The sequence below is a fragment of the Schistocerca nitens genome, chromosome 5 (genome assembly GCF_023898315.1).
Source record: "Schistocerca nitens isolate TAMUIC-IGC-003100 chromosome 5, iqSchNite1.1, whole genome shotgun sequence".
NCBI lineage: Eukaryota > Metazoa > Arthropoda > Insecta > Orthoptera > Acrididae > Schistocerca > Schistocerca nitens.
Window position 1 is genome coordinate 851,594,361 of NC_064618.1, and position 27,555 is coordinate 851,621,915.

Genomic DNA, 27,555 nt, shown 5'->3' on the forward strand with positions numbered 1-27,555 from the left:
CGCTATCTTTGCTTTGAAGAGTATATCCGAGCCCTGAGGTAGACTGCTCTGATGATCTGAGCCGAGTGGTATTTTCTGTGGTGCGGAGCCTTAAGTAGGTCGAAGTTCCTTGCGCACCTAGCAGTGTCTCAGACTCTTGAAATTTCTTGGCAGCTTAGAACTCTGTGCCAGATCGGGACTTGAACTTGGGACCTTTGCCTTTCACGAACAAGTGCTCTGCCGAATGAGCTACCCTAAGACGACTCGCGAATCATCGTCACAGCTTTTGTTCTGCCAGGAGGTTTCATAACAGTGCACTCTCCGCTGAGCAATGAAAAAATTCATTCTCCTGAGACTCTTGTCGTTTTGGGGGGAGATCATATGGGCGACACTCACACCAAGTCAAAATGGGGAGGATTTTTAGGACGTCATTCCCAGGGGCAGACCGCGGCTCAATGTAGCGACAGGCTTAAAGAAGAGGCAGCCACGGTATGTAGTTCTCACGACAGCCTGCACGTGTCGGCGGTTCTTCTCCTTTATAGCGCGAGCCGTGCGACTAGGATGGTTGCCAGGATACTTGATGCACTGAACGACGTTGAGTAAAACCGGATCATATAGTCGACAGCTTGGCAGTTGGAGCGTAGCTCTTCCATTTTCACAGGTGTGGCACTGATCTACACTCCTGGAAATTGAAATAAGAACACGGTGAATTCATTGTCCCAGGAAGGGGAAACTTTATTGACACATTCCTGGGGTCAGATACATCACATGATCACACTGACAGAACCACAGGCACATAGACACAGGCAACAGAGCATGCACAATGTCGGCACTAGTACAGTGTATATCCACCTTTCGCAGCAATGCAGGCTGCTATTCTCCCATGGAGACGATCGTAGAGATGCTGGATGTAGTCCTGTGGAACGGCTTGCCATGCCATTTCCACCTGGCGCCTCAGTTGGACCAGCGTTCGTGCTGGACGTGCAGACCGCGTGAGACGACGCTTCATCCAGTCCCAAACATGCTCAATGGGGGACAGATCCGGAGATCTTGCTGGCCAGGGTAGTTGACTTACACCTTCTAGAGCACGTTGGGTGGCACGGGATACATGCGGACGTGCATTGTCCTGTTGGAACAGCACGTTCCCTTGCCGGTCTAGGAATGGTAGAACGATGGGTTCGATGACGGTTTGGATGTACCGTGCACTATTCAGTGTCCCCTCGACGATCACCAGTGGTGTACGGCCAGCGTAGGAGATCGCTCCCCACACCATGATGCCGGGTGTTGGCCCTGTGTGCCTCGGTCGTATGCAGTCCTGATTGTGGCGCTCACCTGCACGGCGCCAAACACGCATACGACCATCATTGGCACCAAGGCAGAAGCGACTCTCATCGCTGAAGACGACACGTCTCCATTCGTCCCTCCATTCACGCCTGTCGCGACACCACTGGAGGCGGGCTGCACGATGTTGGGGCGTGAGCGGAAGACGGCCTAACGGTGTGCGGGACCGTAGCCCAGCTTCATGGAGACGGTTGCGAATGGTCCTCGCCGATACCCCAGGAGCAACAGTGTCCCTAATTTGCTGGGAAGTGGCGGTGCTGTCCCCTACGGCACTGCGTAGGATCCTACGGTCTTGGCGTGCATCCGTGCGTCGCTGCGGTCCGGTCCCAGGTCGACGGGCACGTGCACCTTCCGCCGACCACTGGCGACAACATCGATGTACTGTGGAGACCTCACGCCCCACGTGTTGAGCAATTCGGCGGTACGTCCACCCGGCCTCCCGCATGCCCACTATACGCCCTCGCTCAAAGTCCGTCAGCTGCACATACGGTTCACGTCCACGCTGTCGCGGCATGCTACCAGTGTTAAAGACTGCGATGGAGCTCCGTATGCCACGGCAAACTGGCTGACACTGACGGCGGCGGTGCACAAATGCTGCGCAGCTAGCGCCATTCGACGGCCAACACCGCGGTTCCTGGTGTGTCCGCTGTGCCGTGCGTGTGATCATTGCTTGTACAGCCCTCTCGCAGTGTCCGGAGCAAGTATGGTGGGTCTGACACACCGGTGTCAATGTGTTCTTTTTTCCATTTCCAGGAGTGTATGTTACGCTCCATAATTCGCGGGGTTGATAATTACGAACACCGGTGACTATTCTCTGCGTATCTAGGGCGATGGAAGGCGTGGAAAGGCGCGTAGTCCGTAGCTGACGCCCAGGTCCTACAGCTCTCCCCTGAGATTAACGAGATTATACCAGCGCGGCAGGGCGTGAACAGCGATCTTCAGGGTCTTTACGCCGAGGACAGGCATGTACAAAATGTCCCGTTCCCCAAACGCTGCTATTGCTGCTTTGCAGTCGGCGTCAGGTGGCAGAGTAACTTTATAGATGTGTCCTAGCGGGGCATGAGGTGAACTTCACGCGTCCCACGAGTATCTCCGGAAGCCTAAGTAGCTCAGCGTTGTGTAATAGCGTTGTGTAATGGCTGAAAGGCATAAGCAACCTCTGCCGGTGGAGCGGCGAGAATTCCTGCCCGTTGCGTAGTCCTGGCGGCCAGTACAAAGCGTTCACCTACTGGCCGCTTACGGGTCAATCACGGGACCCAATTCTGCACTTTCTCGTCCGAATGAAACGAACGTGCATGCATGTCTTTCTTCCGGTCACCAGAGCTGTGGTGAAAAACCCGGCATGCTGCAGTGTTTCTCAACCAAATCGCTGAAGCGCAACCTCCGTCCGATTGCCAGTCTAGGAGTGAGTGTTATCGTGCGACAGGATGATCCCGTCCGACAGCACTCCTAGGCGTTTTGGCTTTATGACGTGTAGCAGTTCCTGCATTCCGATAGAACACTGACAGCCCAATAGCAAACGGCAAAGTCAGCTGTGGAAACATCCCACATCTCTCCCTCCAAAGAAATCCAGAGCTCCGGTAAGATCACGATGAACTTCTTCAGCTGCAGAGGTCTTCTGTTCCACGAGTTCCTAGAGTGTGCAACCACAATCAAAGCGCAGCGATAAGGGTAGACGGTGAGAGACTTCCACTGATTTGTCTGTAAACTCGTACCTCTAATATTTTTTGTCAAATCCCACTGAAATTTTGTACGCTTATGTAAAGGAATCCAACTACTTTAAATAATGTTTACAGTATTTTTCGTAAATTTTAATGCTATAAGAGAATTTGTAATTTTTTGTTACACTATTAGTTTCCATTTTTCATTATTTCTAAGCAGATTTCTCTAATTCTTTTGCGTAGTAAAGTAATCTACAGTAATAAATGTACACTTAAGGGTGGTAATATTTTGGTAAATTATTACGTTTATTCTCTATGTTTTTTTGGATTTGAATAGATTCTTAAAGCGAATTGTTCCACATGTTTTCAGCTATAATACTCTTCATTGTTTGTAGAACAAAAGTCGTTTCTACTTAAATAATGCTTCTGTTTAGAATATGTGTACCAGATTTCATCGAAATCCTTCCAGTAGTTTCTCACATACACTGACTAAACAAAATCGCAACAACAAAAAATAATTAATGTAGAGTAATGAAATTTCGGGAATGCATTCGCCTAGGTAACATACGTAAATCATTAACACTGCAAGATCACAGGTTAACATAAGTGCGAGATAATCCAATGAAAATGTGAAATGCTGGTACATTAATAACAGTTGCAACGGCCAGAATGTCAAACGCAAGCACGCAAACGTTCATGCATTGTGTAGTACAGGTGTCGGATGTCAGTTTGTGGGATGGAGTTCCATGCTGTTGCATGTCAATACAGGGACGATTAATACTGATTGTGGATGACGCTGAAGTTGCCGTCGGGTGGTGTCCCATATGTGCTCAATTGGACACAGATCTTGTGATCTAGCAGGCCAAGGCAGCATGTCAACATTCTGTAGAGCATGCACAGGGTGTTTCAAAAGTGACCGGTATATTTGAAACGACAATAAAAACTAAACGAGCAGCGATAGAAATACACCGTTTGTTGCAATATGCTTGGGACAACAGTACATTTTCAGGCGGACAAACTTTCGAAATTACAGTAGTTACAATTTTCAACAACAGACGGCGCTGCGGTCTGGGAAACTCTATAGTACGATATTTTCCACATATCCACCATGCGTAGCAATAATATGGCGTAGTCTCTGAATGAAATTACCCGAAACCTTTGACAACGTGTCTGGCGGAATGGCTTCACATGCAGATGAGATGTACTGCTTCAGCTGTACAATTGTTTCTGGATTCTGGCGGTACACCTGGTCTTTCAAGTGTCCCCACAGAAAGAAGTCACAGGGGTTCATGTCTGGCGAATAGGGAGGCCAATCCACGCCGCCTCCTGTATGTTTCGGATAGCCCAAAGCAATCACACGATCATCGAAATATTCATTCAGGAAATTAAAGACGTCGGCCGTGCGATGTGGCCGGGCACCATCTTGCATAAACCACGAGGTGTTCGCAGTGTCGTCTAAGGCAGTTTGTACCGCCACAAATTCACGAAGAATGTCCAGATAGCGTGATGCAGTAATCGTTTCGGATCTGAAAAATGGGCCAATGATTCCTTTGGAAGAGATGGCGGCCCAGACCAGTACTTTTTGAGGATGCAGGGACGATGGGACTGCAACATGGGGCTTTTCGGTTCCCCATATGCGCCAGTTCTGTTTATTGACGAAGCCGTCCAGGTAAAAATAAGCTTCGTCAGTAAACCAAATGCTGCCCACATGCATATCGCCGTCATCAATCCTGTGCACTATATCGTTAGCGAATGTCTCTCGTGCAGCAATGGTAGCGGCGCTGAGGGGTTGCCGCGTTTGAATTTTGTATGGATAGAGGTGTAAACTCTGGCGCATGAGACGATACGTGGACGTTGGCGTCATTTGGACCGCAGCTGCAACACGGCGAACGGAAACCCGAGGCCGCTGTTGGATCACCAGCTGCACTAGCTGCGCGTTGCCCTCTGTGGTTGCCGTACGCGGTCGCCCTACCTTTCCAGCACATTCATCCGTCACGTTCCCAGTCCGTTGAAATTTTTCAAACAGATCCTTTATTGTATCGCTTTTCGGTCCTTTGGTTACATTAAACCTCCGTTGAAAACTTCGTCTTGTTGCAACAACACTGTGTTCTAGGCGGTGGAATTCCAACACCAGAAAAATCCTCTGTTCTAAGGAATAAACCATGTTGTCTACAGCACACTTGCACGTTGTGAACAGCACACGCTTACAGCAGAAAGACGACGTACAGAATGGCGCACCCACAGACTGCGTTGTCTTCTATATCTTTCACATCACTTGCAGCGCCATCTGTTGTTGAAAATTGTAACTACTGTAATTTCGAAAGTTTGTCCGCCTGGAAATGTACTGTTGTCCCAAGCATATTGCAACAAACGGTGTATTTCTATCGCTGCTCGTTTAGTTTTTATTGCCGTTTCAAATATACCGGTCATTTTTGAAACACCCTGTAGGATTACAAGAGCGGTATGTGGACGAGCGTTATCCCGTTGGAAAACACCCGCGGAGGCTTTTCATGAATGACACCACAACAGGTCGGATCACCAGACTAACGTACAAATCGGCAGTCGGAGTGCGTGGGATGACCACGAGAGTATTCCGCTTTCATACGAACCGCACTCCAGGCCATAACTCCAGGTGTACGTCCAGTGTGTCCAGCACACAGACAGGTGGTTGTAGGCCCTCAACTGGCCACCTCCGAACCAATACACGGCCAACGCACTCAGGTAGAACCAGCTTTCATTAGAAAATACAGAGCACCTCCACCCTGCCTTACCATCAGCTCTCGCCTGACACCACTGAAGCCGCATGGTCTTTCCCTGGTAGTGTCACGTGGCCGTCGTCAGCCCGGTCCCTCTCACATTGTACCTTCTCGTCACCACCGCTGCCTGCCAAGGTCTTTTATCTCCTCTGTTGTAATTTTTTCCATATTCTGCACTGAAGATTCTGCCTTTGCGATTCGTTGCTCATCAATCATCCGCAATATCTGCTCAGTGAAGACTCCAGATGTAAAGCCCTGTTTCTTGAGAATGTGAAATCTTCCTACATTCCCAACATTGTACACTGCTGCAGCTCTCAAAGCAGAAATCTTCACTACCGGACTGGAAACAAACACTATATTTTTGACATCAGCTCCAAATAAGAGCATTGAATCTCTCATTTGGATTCTGCGTTTTGCCATTCAAACACTTTTCTAGCAGTTCTGATGAAGCCAGTGCTCCGAAAGTTGGTTTGATGGCCATTGCTACCTCATAAGGAAGTTTATTCTTACGACCAAAAGCTTCCTCATTTTCCTTGCGTTTCAGGAATTTGCGCCACTGAATAGAACATAGGCCATGTCTCTCGACCAGTCATGAAGCCAAGTAGCCCATACTGCCTTCCTCATATCATCCAAGTCTGTGAGGTTATTTCGGATTGCACCAGCATAATATAGTTGTAGGGTCCTCCCAGTGGCTTTCTATCTTCCAGTAGCTTGTCATTATTGTCGGTGACAAGTCTTCTGAGTCGCCCATCCTCTACTGAACATAGCCTAAGCACTCCAATTTTTCAGTACTGGCGCCTTTTCCATGGGTCTGACTTTCAGTTACAATCTTGATAGAATTAGTCTTCAAAATGGTTCAAATGGCTCTGAGCACTATGGGACTTAACATCTGAGGTCACCAGTCCCATATAACTAAGAACTACTTAAACCTAACTAACCTAAGGACATGACACACATCCATGCCCGAGCCAGGATTCGAACCTGCGACCGTAGCGGTCGCGCGGTTCCAGACTGAAACGCGTAGAACCGCTCGACTACAGCGGCCGGAAACTACTCTTCATCTCCTAAATACTTTATGTATCATGCGGCTTACTTTTGCAAAGACTTATGGGAAATCTGTTTTATACCTGCTGCTTCCATCCCACCGCTGGAGCCTAAATAATGCCTGGTACAAAGAGATTTGTGTGCTTCTTGCCACTCTGTTTATCTACATGGAATTTCTTATACAAGGCCGACCGGTGTGACCGAGCGGTTCTAGGCGCTTCAGTCCGGAAACGCGCTACAGCTGCGGTCGCAGGTTCGAATCCTGCCTCGGGCATGGGTGTGTGTGATGTCCTTAGGTTAGTTAGGTTTAAATGGTTCTAAGTTCTAGGGGACTGATGACCTCAGATGTTAAGTCCCTTAGTGCTCAGAGCCATTTGAACCGTCTTATACAAGGAACAAGCAGAACAATATTTAGACATTACCCGTAAGTGTGATACTTTTCCACTGTCGAAACTAATAACAATTGAAACTCCCTGCGGTGAAGTATGTCCTCTTTATCCAGGAACTGTAGCAGGAACTGCTCTATCTTTGCTATATGTTGCATCACAATTTTGTTGAACAGTCCCCTGAACTGTCATTTTCTTGCTCTCTTCACTTATATCTGCTACGGCATTGAGGAGAGTGATGTTCATTTACGTAAATTTTAACGGAGGACTAACCATATTCATCACATCACACAAAAGGTTTCCACCTCCTCTTCCAAGTCCTATACATCTTACTGCAGATTCTGTTTCTGTTTTTTGATGCCTTGAATGATGTGTCAGCATCACTGTTTTGACATAAACTCTGTAATGTAAAAACCAAACCTATTCTCTTTCTGTCATCCACTAGGCATATTTCCTTGAGAGGCAGCGCAGCACTTGCAGGTTTTCCTAAAGTGTTGCTGCTACCAATTCCAGATCCCCAATAAATGGTTGTTAGTGGGTAAATGGTTATCTGGAGAGTGATTTGCAAATAAAAACTGGGAAAAGCTAGCCAATGTGAAAGTATGCAGTCGTTGTAAGTTCTATGTGCAACGAAATTTTTTATGTCGCTAGCCAGTTTAAATAAAATTGGGAGAATTTTATATAAGAGCTGAATTAATCACTCAGTTGGTAAGCATAACTAACATGTTAATACATGGAAGGACCACATGGGAACAATTTCAGTTCAACCGTTAAATCAAATAATTCTGATTAAGCAGGAGCTTAAACCTCAACAAAAAGAATAAAATAATCACACGAAGTCTACAAATATAAGGCCCGACTTTTGCGTTTCATAAATGCCACGTGGGGTGTATTAAAAATAACCATGCAAAAGGGGACGAGTTTGTCTGAGAAAGAGTGATCACAATTTAACATAGTTTATTAAAATAAAATATATTAAAAATTCACAAAATAATTCTAAACTACGATCTGTCGTTGCCTGTTATGTAATTCATTACATCACTTATTATTATAATGAGTGCTGTGCTACATTGGATGATAAATGAAAAGGAAATCTTCGGCGCACATGGTAAATGATCACACAGAAGAAGAGAGATAAAAATAATTTTGCCCATCATAGTAAATCACAGGCTCAGAACTTCATCCCTGTCCCTATGATTGAATTATTGTGAACAAGGATACTATGGAACACTTTCCGGGAAAGAAATTTATCTGCATCATCTTGCACATCAAACTAATCCACGCTGGCGTGAAACACACGCAAATGCCGAGAATATTCATGAACAAAGCAAAATTATTAAACCCGTGAAAACTGAAAACATCATGAACAGAAATATAAATCGTATAGACACAAACAGCAATTAAATATCGCGCGGAATTAAGAATAAAACTTATTCAAGATGGTACTAGAATTACATACGGTGAAATTACCACCATGTGGTATGAACAAAGCTACACAAATTTAAAATTGAAACGAAATGAAAAGTTGAAGAAATGAAACACATACGCACGAGAAAAGTTCACACATACATTCCAATTAAAAGAAAAGCCAGAAAATTGAATTCTAAATCTGTGCCGGAATAACAAACTTCCTACACGACGTGTTCTGGTTACAGAAAGTAAGGATCGGAAAAACTAAATACAGAAAATACTCGTTTACTCGTGACTACATTCTGACAAATATAAGAATTCGATTACCGAACTTGAGAATGAACTAGCAGATGAAACGTGTTCACTTTAACACATTCACCAGCGCCATGTCGCTCTTTAGAGTACGGTCTTCATTCGCCAAAGGTCCAGTCTCGAGTGCTCTCCCTGCAACCAGATTCTCCCCAGGCAGCCGGAAGAGACCAGACGGGTCGTTTCCGCCACCAGCTTAACTGCTGTCGAATGACTACCTGAAGGGTACAGATCTCTTTGCCTTGACTGAGAAAACTACCTTGGCTTGCTACAATGTTGTTACCAGAGCAGACAGCCAGATGCTGTACTGCTACCGTATATAAGACAAATTCTGCAAACACACTCATTCACTCTTTTATACAGATGATAAAGAGAGAAAAGAAGTTTGGGAGCACAATTTGTAGGTAATGTACGTACGGTTAGGTCCTTCCTGGAAAAACTGATACTTTAATATAACTGTGTATCACTGAAAGGGGACAAACACGAAGTACAAAACAAAATTACAAATAATTGAGCGTAACTGTACGAAATACAAGTTAGAAACGAATCTAACAGAGACGTTTCAACAATTCTGAAACATATTTCTGTCGCGATTTGCTTCTTCTTGCAAAATACCTGTCCCAACTTTTACTTTAGATGCACTTGGAGACAAGCTAAATTTTGCATCTGCAGTTCTAACCCCAACCTCAACTCCATTTTGCCTCTTTATAGTAATAATATGGGACATACTATACTCTTTAAAAACTTTATCAGGACTTGACATTGTGAGAAAGCATCAATATATTCACCTTGCACAATAGTTCGAATTACTGAATTCTATCTTTACACAAATTCCACTAAACAGCACAAAACTTGTTTATGAAGCTCCACAGACTTCTATACAACACTGTTCTGACCACAAAATGGCGTGTGCAACTATGCAGAAAAAAAGAGGTTCACATGCAACATTGAGCAAGAAAAATGTTCCCCTCTAGAAACTTCTAACATTGCACATGGTGTATTGCGCTGTTTAGGGCTTTAATTTTTTATACCATTTGTAGTTCGAATTTTAAAGTAAAAATATAGTACAATAATAGGAATATCAGGTACTTTCAGGTAAGCAACTTGTTGTGACTCACAGTTCACAATTTTTCACAACACAACTTTTATTGATGTAAGTTCACAATGTTGGTGACTGAACATACAAACGAAAGGTAAAAATTACGAAAAAAGTCTCCTAATTGAGGCAAACGAAAGTTCACATCTTAATTTCCACAAAGGTTCGTGGTAACACACTCACACACTAGTAACAGTCCGATTCCGAGACGAAGACGTAATCTTCGACAGTTGCAGTAGACGAGGTCGGCAACGGTGAACTGACATTTGGGCCTGGTTCTAGCCCCTAAATAGGTGTCTCCAGCGCGAATTTTTCCTGCAGGCCATGGCTCGAGCTCCCTCTGCAGAAGTAGTGCTCGGAATGTCTGTTTCCATTATCTCGTGTGTAAATAGCCGGTGTTTACCATGGTGCCTTTGAGTACGCCTTTGGGCATAGACAACCTCGTCCTCTGTGGTGTTATATGGGTTGCTGTCCCTCAGGGGCTACCTTGGCTCCTGTATAACACAACTGAAAATATTTTGTGATTTTTTCACAATTTCTGCTAACGACTCCCCTTAGAAAGTGCGACGTGCCATAAAGTCGAAATGCTAAGGATGCTATCAGGTGGAATCTTCCTGTTGCGCGATACAACCCTCCCCCACACCGCCAATCAAACGAACGCTATGCTTTAGCGATTTGGTTGAGCGACATTCCGTACAGCGCGAATTTTTCGCCGTGTGGCTTCTACATTTTTGGCGATCTGAAGAAAGACATGCGTGTGCGTTTGTTCATTCTGAGCAGGAGCTGCAAGAGTGGGTGTGGTTGTGGATCCGTCAGCGGCCGACCGCATTCTACGTTGAGGCGTGTGGTGATTACTTTTGAATGGAACCCTTCCATGGTGCTGTTGAACAGGTGTTGGGTTTTCATTTGACGGTCTCTTTTACCCTTTACACGCAAGCATATACGGCCTTCGGATTTTTTTTTATACAATTACTTTTAGGATCAAAGTTTACATTTACTTCTCACAAATGTTCGATGTGGAGTCAACCGGTTGCACGACAGACATCATGATGGTAGTGAAACTCGTCCCATACTTTTGCGACCATGTGTCCAGTTAATATGTTCGCTGCTGTTGCTATCCGCGTCCGCACTTCACACACGCACTTCACACACGCACACACACACACACGCACACACACACTCACACACACACGCACACGCACACACACACATACACGTACTTACGCAAGTTCAAAATCAGTTACTATGAGATGAAGCGACCTTGGAGCCCCCTTACAGAGTCAGTTCACTGTTAAGAAATGTGCCGGTGCCGCGGTGCTCCGTCCTGGTGATGAATGAAATTTTCAGTATGTTTTCGCTATGTTAGAAGAAGCCAGATGAGAAAGCGAGAGAGGTAACTGCACCAGGGAGACCCACGCCGACTAACATCCTTATCGGCAGCTCACAACTGGCGCCGTGGTGAAGTTTCGGTTTTGATGTGTATTTTAAAAAGTACCCAAAGATTTTATCTTCACTTATACAGTCACGGGAAATCGGCTGTATGTTCTTGTGCTAGTGTACAGAATGAGATGTTGTAACCTCCCAACAGTAAAAATATAATTATGTATAGTGTAACTTCCCAACAGATAATAAATATAATTATATAATTCACATTTAGTGTAACCTCGCAACACATAAAAAATATGATATTGCATTCACAGTGTAAACTCCCAACAGATAAATTCAGTAACCTACCAATAATACAATGTGACTAACCTCCTAATAAAAAATGTGGCTCACTTACATAACCTTTCAATAATTAACTGACTGTGAATCTAAACTGGTAAATTTGGACGTCAGCAATGCTGCGTCATGGCCCTGAAAGATCATACTGAATAAATTGATAATTCTTATTTCAAAAAAGTCGCCGGGTAACGCGTATATGTCTGCTCCTATAAGAAATTTTTCTGGCGCAGCTCAGTGCAATGTTGGCCGATAGATTTGTCATGTATAAAAAGAAACAACTGATCTTTCTTTACGATAATCGGGATGACCATGGATTGGAGAAACTAGTAAATTCTTTAAATTGAGATGGATGATTGTCAAAAGGGAAAGGTTATTATTAAGAGATTTAAAAAAAAAAACATTTACATGGTACTTGATATAACAATAGTATATATGCGCGAGGCTGCTTTTACCTTTTACTACATCGCTCATGCACCGCCATCGCTCCCCACGACCGGCCCGGCAAAATCGATACACCAGACTCATAGCTACTACTTACTCCTACTGCCACACAGTTCCTACTGCAGCCAACACTGCTCTCTGGTCTGAGATTGTCTTGTTGTTGTTGTGGTCTTCAATCCTGAGACTGGTTTGATGCAGCTCTCCATGCTACTCTATCCTGTGCAAGCTTCTTCATCTCCCAGTACCTACTGCAACCTACATCCTTCTGAATCTGCTTAGTGTATTCATCTCTTGGTCTCCCCCTACGATTTTTACCCTCCACGATGCCCTCCAATACTAAATTGGTGATCCCTTGATGTCTCAGAACATGTCCTACCAACCGATCCCTTCTTCTGGTCAAGTTGTGCCATAAACGTCTCTTCTCCCCAATGCTATTCAATACTTCCTCATTAGTTATGTGATCTGCCCATCTAATCTTCAGCATTCTTCTGTAGCACCACATTTCGAAAGCTTCTATTCTCTTCTTGTCCAAACTATTTACCGTCCATGTTTCACTTCCATACATGGCTACACTCCATACAAATACTTTCAGAAATGACTTCCTGACACTTAAATCTATACTCGATGTTAACAAATTTCTCTTCTTCAGAAACGCTTTCATTGCCATTGCCAGTCTACATTTTATATCCTCTCTACTTCGACCATCATCAGTTATTTTGCTCCCCAAATAGCAAAACTCCTTTATTACTTTAAGTGTCTCATTTCCTAATCTAATACCCTCAACATCACCGGACTTAATTCGACTACATTCCATTATCCTCGTTTTGCTTTTGTTGATGTTCATCTTATATCCTCCCTTCAAGAGACCATCCATTCCGTTCAACTATTCTTCCAAGTCCTTTGCTGTCTCCGACAGAATTACAATGTCATCGGCGAACCTCAAAGCTTTCATTTCTTCTCCATGGATTTTAATACCTACTCCTAATTTTTCTTTTGTTTCCTTTACTGCTTGCTCAATATACAGATTGAATAACATTGGGGAGAGGCTACAACCCTGTCTTACTCCCTTCCCAACCACTGCTTCCCTTTCATGTCCCTCGACTCTTATAACTGCCATCTGGTTTCTGTACAAATTGTAAATAGCCTTTCGCTCCCTGTATTTTACCCCTGCCACCTTTAGAATTTGAAAGAGAGTATTCCAGTAAACATTGTCAAAAGCTTTCTCTAAGTCTACAAATGCTAGAAACGTAGGTTTGCCTTTCCTTAATCTTTCTTCTAAGATAAGTCGTAAGGTCAGTATTGCCTCACGTGTTCCAGTATTTCTACGGAATCCAAACTGATCTTCCCCGACGTCGGCTTCTACTAGTTTTTCCATTCGTCTATAAAGAATTCGTGTTAGTATTTTGCAGCTGTGGCTTATTAAACTGATTGTTCGGCAATTCTCACATCTGTCAACACCTGCTTTCTTTGGGATTGGAATTATTATATTCTTCTTGAAGTCTGAGGGTATTTCGCCTGTTTCATACATCTTGCTCACCAGATGGTAGAGTTTTGTCAGGACTGGCTCTCCCAAGGCCGTCAGTAGTTCCAATGGAATGTTGTCTACTCCGGGAGCCTTATTTCGACTCAGGTCTTTCAGTGCTCTGTCAAACTCTTCACGCAGTACCGTATCTCCCATTTCATCTTCATCTACATCCTCTTCCATTTCCATAATATTGTCCTCAAGTACATCGCCCTTGTATAGACCCTTTATATACTCCTTCCACCTTTCTGCTTTCCCTTCTTTGCTTAGAACTGGGTTTCCATCTGAGCTCTTGATGTTCATACAAGTGGTTCTCTTATCTCCAAAGGTCTCTTTAATTTTCCTGTAGGCCGTATCTATCTTACCCCTAGTGAGATAAGCTTCTACATCCTTACATTTGTCCTCTAGCCATCCCTGCTTAGCCATTTTGCACTTCCTGTCGATCTCATTTTTGAGACGTTTGTATTACTTTTTGCCTGCTTCATTTACTGCATTTTTATATTTTCTCCTTTCATCAATTAAATTCAATATTTCTTCTGTTACCCAAGGATTTCTATTAGCCCTCGTCTTTTTACCTATTTGATCCTCTGCTGCCTTCACTACTTCATCCCTCAGAGCTACCCATTCTTCTTCTACTGTATTTCTTTCCCCCATTCCTGTCAATTGTTCCCTTATGCTCTCCCTGAATCTCTCTACAACCTCTGGTTCTTTCAGTTTATCCAGGTCCCATTTCCTTAAAATCCCACCTTCAGTTTCTTCAGTTATAATCTACAGGTCATAACCAATAGATTGTGGTCAGAGTCCACATCTGCCCCTGGAAATGTCTTAAAATTTAAAACCTGGTTCCTAAAACTGTGTCTTACCATTATATAATCTATCTGATACCTTTTAGTATCTCCAGGGTTCTTCCATGTATACAACCTTCTATCATGATTCTTAAACCAAGTGTTAGCTATGATTAAGTTGTGCTCTGTGCAAAATTCTACCAGGCGGCTTCCTCTTTCATTTCTTAGCCCCAATCCATATTCACCTACTACGTTTCCTTCTCTCCCTTTTCCTACACTCGAATTCCAGTCACCAATGACTATTAAATTTTCCTCTCCCTTCACTATCTGAATAATTTATTTTATTTCATCATACATTTCTTCAATTTTGTCGTCATCTGGAGAGCTAGTTGGCATATAAACTTGTACTACTGTAGTAGGTGTGGGCTTCGTATCTATCTTGGCCACAATAATGCGTTCACTATGCTGTTTGTAGTAGCTTAGCCGCGTTCCTATTTTCCTATTCATTATTAAACCTACTCCTGCATTACCCCTATTTGACTTTGTGTTTATAACCCTGTAGTCACCTGACCAGAAGTCTTGTTCCTCCTGCCACCGAACTTCACTAATACCCACTATATCTAACTTTAACCTATCCATTTCCCTTTTCAAATTTTCTAACCTACCTGCCCGATTAAGGGATCTGACATTCCACGCTCCGATCCGTAGAACGCCAGTTTTCTTTCTCCTGATAACGACATCCTCTTGAGTAGTCCCCGCCCGGAGTTCCGAATGGGGGACTATTTTACCTCCGGAATATTTTACCCAAGAGGACGCCATCATCATTTAATCATACAGTAAAGCTGCATGTCCTCGGGAAAAATTACGGCTGTAGTTTCCCCTTGCTTTCAGCCGTTCGCAGTACCAGCACAGCAAGGCCGTTTTGGTTATTGTTACAAGGCCAGATCAGTCAATCATCCAGACTGTTGCCCTTGCAACTACTGAAAAGGCTGCTGCCCCTCTTCAGGAACCACACGTTTGTCTGGCCTCTCAACAGATACCCCTCCGTTGTGGTTGTACCTACGGTACGGCTATCTGTATCGCTGAGGCACACAAGCCTCCCCACCAACGGCAAGGTCAATGGTTCGCAAGAGTCATGGACCTCTTACAATGTATAAGATGCAAAGTTTGTGTCACTCGCAAACTATGTCTGAAATGTAACTCTGAGCCAGGAAATAGAACAAGCGCCCACCCCTGCACCCCGGACTGTGCTGTGGCGCAGGCTCGCCGCAGCCGGCGGTGTCGTGGACGCTGGACGGGCACCCCCTGCGGCCGCCGCTGGCGCGCAGCTGGGAGGAGTCGGGCGTGCACACGCTGCTGCTGAGCGGCGCCGCGACGCCCCGCGACGCCGGCGTCTACCGCTGCCGCGCGCACAACGCCTGGGGCGTCGCCGAGTCGGCGGCGCGCGTCTCGGTGGCGGAGGCGGCGCGTGGCGTGCGGCCGGCGCTCTTCATCACCCGGCCAGACTCCGACGTCAGCGCCGCCGTCGGCGAGGACGTCAGCGTATCCTTCCGCGTCACCGGCGAGCCCAAGCCGCAAGGTGAGCGCCTACACACAGAGCGGTGTCACGCTGTTGACTCGTGACTACACATACTGTCATAATGGTGCTGTTGAATGGTATATACACACACTGTGACGATGATGCTGTTGACTGGCGAGTAAACACATTGTCGTGATCTCGCTGTTGATAGGTCCCTAATAAAAAGTGGTGATGACACTTTTGAATAGCGCCAGCACACAGTGTAATGATGACGCTATTCACTGGTGACTACACACACTGTGACATTGGTGCTGTTGACTGGTGACTGCACACAATGTGGGATGACACTGTTGAACAGTGCCTAAACACACTGTCATGATGACACCACTAACTGGTGACTCCACGCAGTGTGATGATGACAGAATCGGTTGATGCCTATACATACTGCGATGATCACTCTGGTGCTTACACACAATATGATAATGACACTGTTGGTTGGTGACTACACACAATGAGATCAAGACACTGTTGACTGGTGCCTACACACAGAGCAACGTCACGCTATTGACTGGTGACTACACATACTGTCATAATGGTGCTGTTGCATGGTATATACACACACTGTGACGAAGCCGGCCGGAGTGGTCGTGCGGTTCTAGGCGCTACATACAGTCTGGAATCGAGCGACCGCTATGGTCGCAGGTTCGAATCCTGCCTCGGGCATGAATGTATGTGATGTCCTTAGGTTAGTTAGGTTTAATTAGTTCTAAGTTCTAGGCGACTGATGACCTCAGAAGTTAAGTCGCATAGTGCTCAGAGCCATTTGAACCATTTGAACCACTGTGACGATGATGCTGTTGGCTAGTGAGTGAACACACTGTCATGATGACGCTGTTGATGGGTCCCTAATACAATGTGGTGATGACACTTCTGAATAGAGCCAGCACACAGTGTAATGATGACGCTATTCACTGGTGGCTACACACTGTGACAATGATGCTGTTGACTGGTGACTGCACACAGTGTGGTGATGACACTGTTGAATGGTGCATAAACACACTGTCATGATGACACCACTAACTGGTGACTCCACGCAGTGTGATGATGACAGAATCGATTGGTGCCTATACATACTGTGATGATCACTCTGGTGCTTACACACAATATGATGATGACACTGTTGGCTGGTGACTATACACAATGAGATCAAGACACTGTTGACTGGTGCCTACACACAGAGCAATGTCCCGCTATTGACTGGTGACTACACATAATGTCAAAGTGGTGATGATGAATGGGACCTACACACACTGCCACAATGATGCTGTTGACTGGTGAGTGAACACACTGTCATGATGTCGCTGTTGATGGGTCCCTAATACAATGTGGTGATGACACTTTTGAATAGAGCCAGCACACAGTGTAATGATGACGCTATTCACTGGTGGCTACACACTGTGACAATGATGCTGTTGAGTGGTGACTGCACACAGTCTGGTGATGACACTGTTGAATGGTGCATAAACACACTGTGAAGAAAACACCGCTAACTGGTGACCCCACGCAGTGTAATGATGACAGAATCGAGTGGTGCCTACACACTCTGTGATGATCACTCTGTTGACTGGTGCTCACACACCAGATGATGATGACACTCTTGACTGGTGCTTATACAGTATGTGATGATGACACTATTGACTAGTGAATATACACAATGAGACGATGACACTGTTTGCTGGTGCTTCCACACAATGTGATCATGATTAGATTAGATTAGATTTACTTTCATTCCAATTGATCTGTAGTGAGGAGGTCCTCCAGGATGTAGAACATGTCAGAAAAACAATAATTCATGACAAATATTCACAACTGAAACAAATAAGGTAATATATATTCCACAGGTTCCAAGTGGAACGATCTTCATTTTTTTAATGAAGAATCATTTTACAAACACTCGTTTACTAAGATCGCATTACTGCACTAAATTTAAAATAAATGCACTAAATTTAAAATAAAAAAGGTTTTTTTATTTATAAGGTAATAAACATATAATAGAACTACTAGAATACTTATTTACAATGAACACATTACTGCACTGAAATGGGACAGAAGTTAGATTATACACAAATCAGTTGGTTCTACTGAGAAATTAATCAAGTAGAAGGAGTTGGGCACCAATAAATCCTTTAGGCTTCTCTTAAACTGAATTTCATTGGTTGTTAAGCATTTTATAGCTGCTGGCAAGTTATTGAAAATGTGTGTTCCTAAATGATGCACACCTTTTTGTACAAGACTAAGTGACTTTAAATCCTTGTGAAGATTATTCTTATTTCTGGTATTGATTCCATGAATTGAGCTGTTGGTTTGAAAAAGTGATATATTTTTAATGACAAATTTCATTAAGGAATAAATATATTGGGAAGCAGTAATTAGTACCCCTAGTCCCCTAAACAGGTTTCTGCGGGATTTTCTTGAGTTCACACCACACATAACTTTTATTGCACGTATTTATGCCCGAAAAACTTTAGCTTGGCTTGATGAACTACCCCAAAAAATAATCCCATATGACAAATGGTTCAAATGGCTCTGAGCACTATGGGACTTAACATCTGAGGTCATCAGTCCCCTAGAACTTAGAACAACTTAAACCTAACTAACCTAAGGACATCACACACATCCATGCCCGAGGCAGGATTCGAACCTGCGACTGTAGCGGTCACGCGGTTCCAGACTGAAGCGCCTAGAACCGCTCGGCCACACCGGCTGGCCCCCATATAACATTATGGAACGAAAGTAAGCAGAGTATGCCAGCTTTTTCATTTTTATATCCCCTATGCCTGACACAATTCGCATTGCAAATAGAGATTTGTTAAGACGCTTCAGTTCTATGTGACAAAGAATTGGTTAGGAGACAGTGGTTAATGTCCACAAATATCTTACTAGCCGATCTTCTAAGACTACACTTGATTTGCTATTTATTGAAATGTTCGTATCATCGGCAAGCAAAACAAACTTGGCACTGTTGACTGGTGCTTACACACAATATGATGACGACACTGTTGACTGGTGCCTAAACACAGTGTGACGATGACACTATTCAATGGTGCCTAAACACAGTGTGATGATGACACTATTCAATGGTGGCCACACAAACTGTGGCGGTGATGATGTTGAAGGAAGATCGGGTTTAACGTGCCGTCGACATCGAGGTCGTTAGAGGCAGACTTCAAGCTCGGATGGTGTTACGGATGGGGAACTAAATAGGCCGAGCCCTTACAAAAGAACCGTCCCGGCATTTGCCTGGAGCGTCTTAGGGAAATCACAGAAAACCTATATCTAGATGACCGGACATGGGTTTGAACCATCGTCCTCCCGAATGCGAGTCCAATGTGCTAAACACTGCTCCACCTCGCTCGGTGATGTTGTTGACAGGTGACAATAAACACTGTAACAATGACACGGTTCACTGGTGACTGCACACAATGTGGTGATGACACTGTTGAATGGTGCCTACACAGACTATGATGATGACACTGTTTGCTGGTACCTAACACATGCAGTAATGGCACAGTCGAATTGTGACTACACATACTGTGTAATGACACTGTTGACTAGTAACATGTGATGATGACGCTGTTGACTGGTGCCTACACACAATGTCATGATGATGGCACAGTTCAATAATGCCCAGACACATTGGGACAATGAAGCTGTTGAGCCGGCCGCTGTGACCGAGCGGTTATGGGCGCTTCAGACCGGAACCGCACTACTGCTACGGTCGCAGGTTCGAATCCTGCCTCGGGCATGGATGTGTGTGATGTCCTTAGGTTAGTTAGTTTTAAGTAGTTGTAAGTCTACGGGATTGATGGCCTCAGATGTTAAGTCCCACAGTGCTCAGAGCCATTTGAAACATTTTTGAAGCTGTTGACTGGTGACCACACCATCAAGATGACGCTGTTGAATGGTGTCTACATACACTGTGACGAGGACACTGTTGACAGGTGACTACACACGATGTGATGATGACGCTGTTGAAGGGTACCTACACTCCCTGTGACCATGACGCTGTTGACTGGTGCCCGTAATGTTCCACTATTTGTTCTTCCTGAACACACATGCTCTGTTCCACCAACAGCATGTATACCTGTAGTTAATTAAATCTACAGGTTTGGCGGTAAGGACACACCAAGAAATCATACGAAGCACTAGTAAAATTGTCTGCTATTGCGACCGAAAATACATACGTAAACGTGGGCTACACTGTACACAATTTACAGTCATTCATAAGTTGCCATTAATCGATGCTGTGTTCTACTGATAACCGATATCCAATGCTCACCTCGTCTCACAGCTACAATTTTGTAACATATAAGTATCTTTCGTCCTCATATGTGCAGTACACAAAATTTTCGTCTTACTCCGTTTCCTTTTGTTGTACACATGGAATCGTTAAATCCACACGTGCTCACGTCCTATGAAAACCAAATCCGGCGTGGTAGATTGTCAGTCTGGGTGACGCGATAAAACTCGAAACTTAATAATAATTATTTGTATAGTTGTTCGCACAATTATCCCAGGTGGAGTACAAGTATCCAACTTCCGTAAAATCTTTAAAACTCCGAAGGAATGCTATCTACGACTTCTGCCTTCTTTCATAAAGATTGTTCCAAGACTCAGTGAAACTGACGCTATTGCTGGAGCCCCCTTGTTAAAAATGAACGCCCATTTCTTCTTCAGTCATACCATCAACACGTTCTCCTTAGAGGCCGTCAGTGGAATCTTTCAAATCTTACCAGAGGACTCCTTTTCGTTTAACAGTGGATTTTCTTTCGCACTCTTAATATCGACGAGTTTATTTTTAATTTCACAGCAAGTTGTTTAGGCTTCGCTATAAGCTAAATATGTCCTTCAGACGACCATTTTCTTTTCATGTTTTTGACAGTCATCACTAGTTGTCCCTCTTTAGCTTCTCTGCACATACCTTTGGTTATACAGACAACGTAGGGTGTAAGAGAACGTTCTTTTGCGCTCTTTGTGGGTCATCAGCTTGGTGCTACATTTTCATATTTGAATGACTGCTTATCCATAGTTGTAAGTTATTCTTTCCATCGTTATAGTATATGCCAGAAGATGGAATTACATTATTCCGAAACCGGTCGTAAACAATAAAACATTATTGCTTCCACAACTGTTGTTATTTCCTTCAATTTGTGAAAATGAACATATTAAGACATCATCGAATAACTTCCATGGTAATAAAGACATTCGCAGAGGCCACAACCGCAAGGAAAGCTCGAGGGTGGAATACATCCCGCAGGTTATGGAGACTTTGGGTCTAAGTGCTACCTTGAAATGAAGAAGATGGTGCAGCACGAACAGAAGTCGTGGTGCAACTTATAAAATCAGTCAAAAGATTGATGACACAAACAAAGAAAAAGAAAGTGATTATGTGATGGCTTAAGTCCTGGTGATGAATTATTGTAGGATGTTAGCACATAAATACACTAGGGTGCCACCTGGAAAGTTGTATGCAAGACGAAGAAATTGTGATAGATTCAGGGTGTAATAGATCAACGAATCACTGTACAATAAAGATTCTGTACTGCTTGCAGGAAACGAAGTCATTTCAAACTGTCGACATCTTTCCGACTTATCGACCTTATTTAAACACACACACACACACACACACACACACACACACACACACACACAAAATGGATGGATGGATGTGTATGTATGTTCTACATCTCCTCCTAAACCACTCGGCCAGTTTCAACCTAACCTTGGTGCACACACATCCCTTACTGTCGTGCGACAATCGCTGTGGGGATCAGAACCACCTAACCATCATAGTTGAAGAGGTATGACGTCATAAATACTGAGATGCGTGAAAATATGACGCATCGAGCATGCCATTTTAATACATTTATTCTTTACTTCTAAGAGTCAACTTCTAGTAGAGTCAAGGATATCCACGACACCTGGCAGCCCTTCTGACGGCATTCAACTGCGAACCGCAAAAGACTGTAGGTGAAAACGATAGTCAGCTACAGGACTAGGAAAAGGCACTGCCGTTGAGACTTTTACAAGACACGAGAAGCAGCTGCGCCTAATGTACAGAGACTGTCAGAGATCACTTTTCTTGGCTCTGAGCACTATGGGACCTAACCTAAGGACAGCACACAACACCCAGTCATCACGAGGCAGAGAAAATCCCTGACCCCGCCGGGAATCGAACTCGGGAACCCGGGCGTGGGAAGCGAGAACGCTACCGCACGACCACGAGCTGCGGACGATCACTTTTCTTAATTCATATCTGTTATCCGTTATATATCTGAGAATTTTGCGTATATCTTTGTAAGACTGTTTCATAATGTGAAAGATGCTTCCACGACTACGTGGAAATGAAATTTTTTCGATACTTCATAGTTTTTGTTTCTAATATAAATTTGGCAAAAGGAAAACCCGGGCAGCGCCGCGTTTCTCACCCAGAATATACGCTGAAGCGCCAGAGAAACTGGTATAGGCACGCGTATTCAAATACAGAGATATGTAAACAGATTACGGCGCTGCGGTCGGCAACGCCTATATAAGCAATAAGTGTCTGGCGCAGTTGTTAGATCTTTCACTGCTGCTAAAATGGCAGGTTATCAAGATTTAAGTGAGTCTGAAGGTGGTGTTATAGTTGGCGCACGAGCACCTCAGAGACAGCAATAAAGTGGGGATTTTTCCCGTAAGGCCATTTCACGAGTGTACCGTGAGTGTCGCGAATCCGGTAAAACACCAAATCTCTGACATCGCTGTGGTCGGAAAAAGATAGTGCGAGAATGGGGCCAACGACAACTGAAGGTAATCTTTCAAGGTGACTGAATAGAAAACCTTCCGCAAATTGCTGCAGAATGCTGGGTCATGAAGAAGTGTCAGTGTGCGAACCATTCAACTAAACATTATCGATATGGACTTTCGGAGCCGAAGGAGCACTCGTGTACCTTGATGACTGCACGACACAAACCTCTACGCCTCGCCTTGGCCCGTCAACACCGACACTGGGCTGCTGATGACTGGAAACATGTCGCCTGGTCTGACGACAGTCGTTTTTAAAATTGTATCGTGCGGATGGACGTCTACGGGTATCGAGACAACCTCATGAATCCCGGACCCTGCATGTCAGCAGGGGACTGTTGAAGCTGGTGGAGGCTCTGTAATAGTGTGTGACGTGTGCAGCTGGAGTGATGTGGGGCCCCTGATACGTCTAGATACGACTCTGGCAGGTGACAAGTACGTAAGCATCCTGTCTCATCACCTGCATCGATTCATGTCAATTGTGCATTCCGATGGACTTTGGCAACTCCAGAAGGACAGTGAGGGAATTAGATTAAGAAATGAGACACTTAAAGTAGTAAAGGAGTTTTGCTATTTGGGGAGCAAAATAACTGATGATGGTCGAAGTAGAGAGGATATAAAATGTAGACTGGCAATGGCAAGGAAAGCGTTTCTGAAGAAGAGAAATTTGTTAACATCGAGTATAGATTTAAGTGTCAGGAAGTCATTTCTGAAAGTATTTGCATGGAGTGTAGCCATGTATGGAGGTGAAACATGGACGATAAATAGTTTGGACAAGAAGAGAATAGAAGCTTTCGAAATGTGGTGCTACAGAAGAATGCTGAAGATTAGATGGGTAGATCACATAACTAATGAGGAAGTATTGAATAGGATTGGGGAGAAGAGAAGTTTGTGGCACAACTTGACCAGAAGAAGGGATCGGTTGGTAGGACATGTTCTGAGGCATCAAGGGATCACCAATTTAGCATTGGAGGGCAGCGTGGAGGGTAAAAATCATAGAGGGAGACCAAGAGATGAATACACTAAGCAGATCCAGAAGGATGTAGGTTGCAGTAGGTACTGGGAGATGAAAAAGCTTGCACAGGATAGAGTAGCATGGAGAGCTGCATCAAACCAGTCTCAGGACTGAAGACCACAACAACAACAACGTAGGACAGTGCGACACCCAACACGTCCAGAATTGCTTCGGAGTGGCTCCAGGAACATTCTTCTGAGTTTAAACACTTCCGCTGGCCAGCAAACTCCCCAGACATGAACATTATTGAGTATATCTGGGATGCCTTGCAACGTGCTGTTCAAAAGAGATCTCCCTCCCCTCATACTCTTATGGATTTATGGACAGCCCTGAAGGTTTCATGGTGTCAGTTCCCTTCAGCACTACTTCAGACATTAGTCGAGTCCATGCCACGTCGCGTTACGGCACTTCGCGGTGACCCAACACGATATTAGGTAGGTGCACCAGTTTCTTTGGCTATTTAGTGTAATTCTATCATTGTCTATGTTTAGTATGCAGCAGCAAACTTTAAAGTGAATCGATCAACAGAGGTTTTACTGTGAGACCTGAGTTTCTTCCTGCGTATACAGAATTCAGATAACTTACGGGAATGCATGTGGGTGGCGTCCTCGACAGCTGAAGATATTTCGACAGGTGCTTTCCCCGACATTTTCAAGGCATAACTGCAGTGATTAAGCGCTGTGCAAGGGACTCTGAATCGTCGGTTTGCAGAGAAAGTCCGGAAAGGTAACACACTCTCTCTCTCACACACACACACACACACACACACACACACACACACACACACACACACTGTAAACAGTGTAAACCGTCATGTAAACAAAGCTGAGCGACGCCAGACGTTATCGATAGTGGAAATTACTAAACAACAGGTGGGATAGCATTAACTCAGTCCCTTTGTTTTTTGACAAGTGAGACAGCATGATTGCACTCAGAATGTAAGGTAAAACTTCCATCTCTGTTTACAAGGTTACTTGCTAATCTAATTTCAACTGCTTCCTTGATAACGCTATCCCAGTAGCTGCAAGTTAATTCCAGAATCTCCGTATTGTTATATTCCACAGGATGGATGGTGGCAACACGATGTTCTTAAGTAGTGCAACTGCTCGGATGTCGTAAGCATGGTTATGGTCAGCATGCCGATCCTCCACAGTCCTGACAGCCTGACCAGTAAACGACATGCCACAGCTGTAAGGAGTACTGCAGACCCCCGCCTTACGCAAACCAAGACCATCCTTGACGGAACCTAAAAGGACCCTAATCTTAGATGGAGATCGGAAAAAAACATTTCACATGATACTTCCACCAAATAACACAGGCCAAAGATGGAAAAACTTTTTGCGCAAAATACGTCATTGCTAGTTATCACTGTTAGCATTCAACCGCGATTCTTATACATATTTTAACAACGCGTTTCAAGAGACAATGCTCTCATCATCAGGTTGTAAAATCTATGTCATGAAATTAAACGGACTAAAAAGACAAAATACCATCACCAATAGTTGGGAAGTCCATAGAGTAAAACAGAATTAAAAGTATATTGGACTGTGGGTCCTCGTCTTACATTGAAGTTGTTGACACAAGTCAATGGCCGTCCCATAGCTACCAAATATGCTGTCGACTGCGCCGGCTCGGGAGTTGTTGTGGACTGACGTGCCTAGGTGTTGTGGCGTGGTTAAAGCCGTGTGCTTGACGGTAACGCTATGCTATTGGGCGCCTCATTTCCTTATTGCATTGGTCTGCCATCGTCAGCCTCTCGCAACTCCGTCATTGACATGCTACAAGTTTAAAGTCGCATGCCTGGCCTAAAATAATTCTAAAAACCCGCTAAAAAATCTCATTTCTTTAAAGTTATCTTGTACATTTAGGATATTGCTTTGTTTCTTTTCATGGATAGCTATCTCGAATTCCTCTAGTAAATCAAGTTTCCTCCCTTTCTTTTCTACATGCAATATTTCTACGTTGTCTTCTATGCTATTAAGGGGATGGCCTGTTTCATATATATGGTTCGCAACAGCTGATTTGTCATAATTTCCTAACCTGAACGCATCTTTATGTTCTTTATACCGGATTGCGAATGACCTTCCTGTCTGCCCTATATATTTTGCATCACAAGTTCTGCACTGAATCTTATAAACTCCCGATCTTTCAAACTTATTTCTCTTCTCGCCAATATCGTGCTTAAGGCTATACCTCACTAGGTTATTAGTCTGAAAAGCTATTTTGACATCGTATGGCTTAAAAATATTTGCTATCTTTTGTGAGACTTTTCCGTAGTATGGCATCGTGATAATTTTCACTTTCTCTCCATCAGGTTTATTCTTTTTGCGCTTATTACTTTTCCGTAACAGTTTTTTAACCATATCTATTCTGTAACCGTTATTCATCGCTATTCTCTTAACGGTATTAATTTCAGTCTCCCTATCTTTTTCACTCATAGGTATATTGACTGCCCTATGCACGAGACTACGGAAAGCAGCTTCTTTATAAGCCTGCGGATGACATGAATCATTCGGGATCACGGCATCAATCGTAGTTTGTTTTCTATAAACGGAGAACGCATGTTTGTTGCCCTGCTTTTTTATATTCAGGTCCAGGAACTGTAAATAATTGTCAGTTTCATACTCCACGGTAAATTTTATTTTATTATGATGACAGTTTTTGTTATATCTGTGGTGAATTTGTGATTAAAAAACACCAAAGAAACATTACAGACTTTGTGAAAAAGGTTTATCTATCACACCTTGGATCGAAACTTCGTGATCAAGATAAATCTTGGGTGCCGCATAAGGTATGTTATGTGTGTGTTGAAGATCTGAGAAAATGGTCCAAAAAGGAGAAAAAATCCTTTATAGTTGCTGTTCCTATGATATGGAGGGAGCCAAGAAATCATTCCGATGATTGCTACTATTGCAGTGTTGATATTACTGGTCATAATTCGAAAAACAATAACGTAATAAGCTACCCTAACCTTCCGTCCACCATACGGCGAGTAGGGCATGGTGTAGATTTGCCGATTCCTGAACCACCAGATGATTTAAATTCTGTTCCAACAGAAGTATTTTCTGGTGTACCATCTGATTTAGATGAACCATATGATGATGAATTCCATTGTGATACAGAAAGTCTAGAGCCGAAATTTTTTACTCAGACCGAGCTTAACAATTTGGTTAGGGGTCTGGGCTTAACGAAAGAAAAAGCTGAATTTCTTGGCTCTAGATTAAAAGAAAAGAACTTATTGGCAGTTGGAACCAGCATATACGTGTATAGAAAGAGAGAGCAGCAATTTTACAAGCTTTTTCTACAAGAAGGTGATTTAGTGTACTGCTCAGACACTGCTGGTCTGATGAATGAGTTTAGTATTGAATACAAATGGGAGACTGGAGGCTATTTATTGATTCATACAAAACTAGTTTAATGGCTGTTTTATTACACAATGGTAACATGTATGCATCTATACCTGTTGGACATTTTGTACATATGAAGGAAAGCTATGAAAATCTGGAAATAGTGCTGAATAAAATAGGCTATTCTGCTCATGGTTGGATGATATGTGGCGATCTAAAAGTAACATGCATGCTTCTTGGTCAGCCAGGTGGCTTCACCAAGTTTCCATGTTTCTTGTGTGAATGGGACAGTAGATCTGGGGATCAACAGTGGTGCAGAAAGAACTGGTCTGTGAGGGAGTCTTTAAGACCTGGTGAGAAGAACATTCTGCGCAAA

At 43.9% G+C, this 27,555-nt stretch overlaps 1 protein-coding gene across 1 annotated transcript in view; it reads left to right on the top strand.

Annotated features, from left to right (window-relative positions):
- The window catches only part of LOC126260759 (uncharacterized), a 1,547,391-nt gene that overhangs the window by 442,108 nt on the left and 1,077,728 nt on the right, over positions 1-27,555 (top strand). The window contains exon 30 of the mRNA XM_049958097.1: positions 15,717-16,034. Coding sequence (XP_049814054.1) covers positions 15,717-16,034 — 318 coding nt within the window. The remainder of the gene's footprint in view (positions 1-15,716; positions 16,035-27,555) is intronic.